Here is a 5,004-nt window from a genome sequence, read left to right as displayed (position 1 = left end):
TTTTTTTTTTTTTAGTTTGCTTTTGTATTTTCCATTGGTCTTTAGCTTTGCTGTTTGCGTCTGTTTCCATGTACGAGGTGTCCATCTCGTAGTCGTCACTGTTGATAGTTTCTTCACTTTCTGACACGTTTAATTTTTCTTTTGTTAGCTTAAGTAGTATTTTAGGTGTTTTTAAACTCTGGATCTTGTGTTTGAGTTTTAGGCCCGGCTTTCGCCGGCATGGAAAATCTAGTCATTATTGACGGAAAATTGACGGCAGACAGATACATTGAAATTCTACAAAAAAATTTTATTGATTCAGCACAAAAAATGGAACTAGAGAGGGAATACGCTTTTCAACATGACAATGATTCCAAACACAAGGCAAAAATAACAACGAAATTTTTGGAAGATAATGAAATAACCGTGCTGGACTGACCCCCATAAATCCCATCGAGCCCTTTTGCAATAATTTAAAAAAAATGTGGCCGTAAACGAAAAACAATTATTATTAACGCATTATATAAGGAATAGACCAATATTAGTCCAGATATAATTAAAAAATTAATTCAGAGTATACGAAACCGTCTACAAAACGTTATAGCAGCAAAAGGTTGTCATACAAAATATTGAGATATATTTTATTGTAAAATACTAGAAAAGGTAAGATGCGTTAACTTTCCGACCCTATCATTGTAGTCACATTGCATTTTGTTTCTCCTTTCCTTAATTGTAAAATATTATGATATTTTTCTATGACCATTTGTTCACTGTATTAATCTACTAAATATACATTTTCAAGAATCATCTCATCAAATATATTATCTCATTCATTTCTTCAATTTTTATGCACGACGCTGATCGTTAACGCAAGTCCGTAACTGCTTCTTGTTCTCCATACACCCTGATAATCTTAATTGGGCGAGTGTTCTCTTGTATTTTATTGGGATAGATATTTTCAGGTATACTTCCGGTTTTATTTCTGAGAGATCCTTTATTTTGATAGATAGAGCTGTATGCAGAGTTCTCCCCTCTAGTTTTGTCATTCTGGAAAAGCCTTTCTTTGATTTTATTTAAGATTATTTCTTCTTCGTTGACGTATTTTAGATTTACGGTGTCGATGATTTCATCGCCACATCCATAACCTTCTAGTATTGATTTTACTGGGAAAACCAATTTCTTTTCGAGTCCCTGTTTCTTGCATCCATGTTTATAAGTTTTTCCAAGCATCTTTTGCGGAATCTCTTGTTCCTCATATTTATTATTCTGGCCTAATAATTGAAAATTCTTTTAATAATTTCATATTCCTGGCTTATTCTACCTACTTCTACTCTGATGATGTAGTTTGGAGTGTTTTTTGGCACGTCTAGAAGTCTTTTAAAGAATTTTGTTTGTACTTTTTCCACTTCTTTCAGATATCTAGTCTCCCTATGCTAATTCCATAAAATAGTGTTGATAAGGTTACTGTGTCAAAGAGTTTGATTGCCTCTTCCCAACTAGTGCATTTTGAGACCAAGGTTTTCACATAGCACCAATTGTTATTCTTGCCTTTGATATGGCATGTTTTACCTCAGTTGAAAAGGTTTCTGTGGATGTAAAAATTGTTCCCAAGTAGAGGTAGTTCTTCACATATTCTATTGCTTTTCCATTGTAGTATTTATTCTTGGCTTACTTTCCTGATCTATTGCATGTCAATATTTTTGTTTTCTCGATATTAACTTCGATCTTGTTTTCCCTACAGTATGTTTCTAATGTTTTCAGTTTGTCTTGTAGGTCAATGAGGTTATTAGCTTTAATTACTAAATCATCGGAAAAAAGAAGAAGTTCCATGTTTTTGATCACTCCAGTGTGATCATGTTGTATAAAATATTTATCGATGTCATATAACATTGTTGATAATAGGGTGGAACTCAGTGTATTTCCTGGTAATACTCTTCTTGTGATGTCAATTTCATTTGTTAGTATGGTTCCAGATTTTATCCTGGTATTAGCTTTTTTATAAATCTTTTTGATTGTATTTACCATATGAGAGCTGACACCTCCACTGTACATATTGTGCCATAAAAGGATATGCTGTACTGAGTCGAAAGACCTGAAATTAACAAACAAGATGTATAGTTTCGTTTTAGACGTCTGGAGTGTTTCTGCTATTTTACTTTGTAGTGTGAAAATGTTGCCTTCTCATCCTCTCTCACTCCTGATTCTTGATTGCCCTTCCGGGAGGATGTCGTTGCTCTCACTCCATGTATTCAATCTGTTGGTCAGAATTGAGGTGAAAATTATCAGAATTGTAATTGCTTGAGCATTTGGATCTTTTAGGTCTCCTTTTTTATGCAGCATAGTAAGTTGCGTATTACTCCAGCTGTCTGGAATCGTCCCTTTCTCCATCGCTTCGTTCATTATTCGGAGGGGAATAACTTTGCGTTTTGTGGGAGGTGTTTGTAAAACTCATTTGGTATTCCGTCTGGCACTGGCGACTTGTTTGTCTTTAGTCTTCTTAGCACTTTCCTTAGCTTAGTAGTTTCAATTGGCTTGTCAAGGAAAAGGTGCTTCGCATCTTTATAGATTGTTTTTGATGGTTTACTGGTTTTATGGATTTTTCTGAGATAGCGTTCCCACTCCTCCGGCTTTACCGCACTTCCATTCGATGGTTTGTTTCTAAGTATTCTTACTGATTTCTAAAAATTTCTTGCGTCCCTCCTTCCATGTTCTTCCGAAGTTTCGTGATGTTTTCCTAATTTTTATTAGGTTCTTGTATCTGTTTCTAAATTCTATATATTTTGCCTTTGATTTTTCATCTTGAGTCTTTCTGTAAATTCGGGTTTATATTTTGAATTCTTTCCTGCTTTCTCTACAGACTTTGTCAGACCATTCTTTATTTATTTTATTTGCTTCTGTTCGTTCTGCACTTTTAGTGGAATTATAATACTTTATTATAGTGGGTTTACAATTTTCGGCTGCTGTGGATGTATCGTGTTCATGATGTAATGTTGATAATAATATAACACACTTTCGCGGCTTTGAAACGTAGAAAATCAAAGTTAAATTTTCTGTGAATAAAAATTCTGTAGAGTATTATTTGCGATATTTTATTTCTATAAATGATTTTGGTAAATTTCATCTGTTTTTCCTCATTGTACCAACCAAAGAATGTTACATTCCAATAATTCCTCCCCCAAACTAAGGTCCATGTTAAGAAATTATCTGTTGTCACACAGCGTCCTGAATTATTCCAAAAATTTGTCAACTGTTTGACAACACGTTGTCCTTGTTGCTTTTCAAGAGCGTTTCCGCGTTTTCCCAGATAAATATCCATATTGCAACCGTAATGAGTGTTTGAATCGCAAAGTGTTTGAATCCATATTTTTATCCCATATTTTCCGGGCTTGCTTGGCATATATGTATGCTTTGAAAGAACATCTGCCGTGAAATGTAACCAATTGTTAATCAACACAATTTACCTCTGTTGCATCGTAACAATCCTTACAATTTGTGAAAAAATATTCGTTATTTCTCTCAACGGTGCTAACATGTTTTTTGCTTTTCTTTCTTTGCGAGTGGCGCAATCATCAAACCGAATATACCGTAATACATCTGTAAAACGGTTACGCGACATTATTGCTGCATAAAAGTGCCGAGATAGTCCTTCGTCTACTTTCCATAGTTCCTTGGCTTGTTTACGCTTACCATTCTCTGAATCGTCCAATCAATAATACAAGTCCAAAAAATGCGTTTAGTTCTGTATGGTCTACCGGTTTCCATTGTTTATTTGGTGGCATATTCTGCTTTACCTTCTCATTAGTGCGTTGGATGATGATGTCCATGGTTTTTTCATTGATGAATAAATGAAAACATTCTTCCATCGTTTGCACATGTTCACTATTTTTAGTTAGTGAACACTTACGAGAAGGATGTTGAATAATTACGCTCTTAGGAGTATGTATCTAGCGTATCTGTTTCATTGGAATCATAATCTGACACCTCTGGCTCAACATCGCTGTTTGATGTACTTTTGCCATTAGAAGACTCTTCGCGGACATCTTCCACAAATTCGGCATAGGAAGACTCGTTGTTTGATAATACAGACATTGTATCCATCATAAAACAAACAGCGAAAACAATGAAAACAATAATGAGTTTGTGGCGATGATAATGCCTCGTCTATGGTTTTAGGCTCATTTATTTCTAAAAAATTTGCATCAACTTCTTGTCAATTGGCTTTCTGGCTCTATTATTCCTTCATTACATTTCTTCAGCTCTGGTTTGCCCTTTCTTCCATATGGATTTCTTATAACCTTTTTGGGTCTGCGTATACGTAGCCTTTTTGGCGTTGAGTCAATTACCCCCACTATTTTATCACATTCTCGCTCAGTTTCATTGTTTTTTGTTTGTGACTCTAACGCACTGTTACTATCGACACTCTTGTCAATTCCTTCAATATGTTCATTATCTGACCAGACGTTTCCAAGAACACACCTCTGTACATTTCCTTCATCAAAGTGTTCACGTCCTATAATTGTTTCGCAAAACCTTATATGTTTTGTCGCAATAACACCATTCTTTTCAGGACACTAAACCACTAATCTATAACCTCTCGTTTTTGTAGCGTATCCAACCAGTATGCACGGTACAGCTCTGTCATCTAATTTTCTTTTGCGTAGGAAGCTTTGCATAAGCTAGGCAACCGTATATTTAAGTGCATGGTGCTTGGTATGTTACCTGTTCAAATTCCTTGGTATGTTACCTGTTCAAATTCCTGTCGTCTTTTATTTTGTTGTTGATTATTCTGTTTCTTACATAAGCAGCTGTGTTCACTGCCTCTGCCTAAAATCTTTCTGGTAATTTCTGAGTGTAACATTGATCGTCAAATCTAGTAATGTTCGGTTAGCACGGCATACAAGCTGCATTAATTACGTCGTGAGTAAATGCGGAATATTCTCACTACACCTGCTTTTTTTATCATTGACAATGGCAGCAATATTGTAAATGCAATTGAATCCAATCAAGATTGAAGAAATAATAAAT

The 5,004-nt window shown here is 35.0% G+C and overlaps 1 protein-coding gene across 1 annotated transcript; it reads right to left on the bottom strand.

Annotated features, from left to right (window-relative positions):
- Nucleotides 1–843: 843 nt before the first annotated feature.
- On the bottom strand, nt 844–3,803 carry LOC122538176. The gene is made up of 4 exons (XM_043672018.1): nt 3,667–3,803; nt 1,652–2,071; nt 1,301–1,407; nt 844–1,250 (listed from the first exon to the last, which is right to left on the bottom strand). The coding sequence occupies exons 1-4, from the start codon at nt 3,801–3,803 to the stop codon at nt 844–846; spliced, it is 1,071 nt and encodes a 356-aa protein (XP_043527953.1).
- Between the last annotated feature and the right edge of the window lie 1,201 nt (nt 3,804–5,004).

This window comes from Frieseomelitta varia, unplaced genomic scaffold (genome assembly GCF_011392965.1).
Source record: "Frieseomelitta varia isolate USP_RPSP 00005682 unplaced genomic scaffold, Fvar_1.2 scaffold_968, whole genome shotgun sequence".
Lineage (NCBI taxonomy): Eukaryota > Metazoa > Arthropoda > Insecta > Hymenoptera > Apidae > Frieseomelitta > Frieseomelitta varia.
This window is presented reverse-complemented; position numbering and strand designations above follow the sequence as displayed.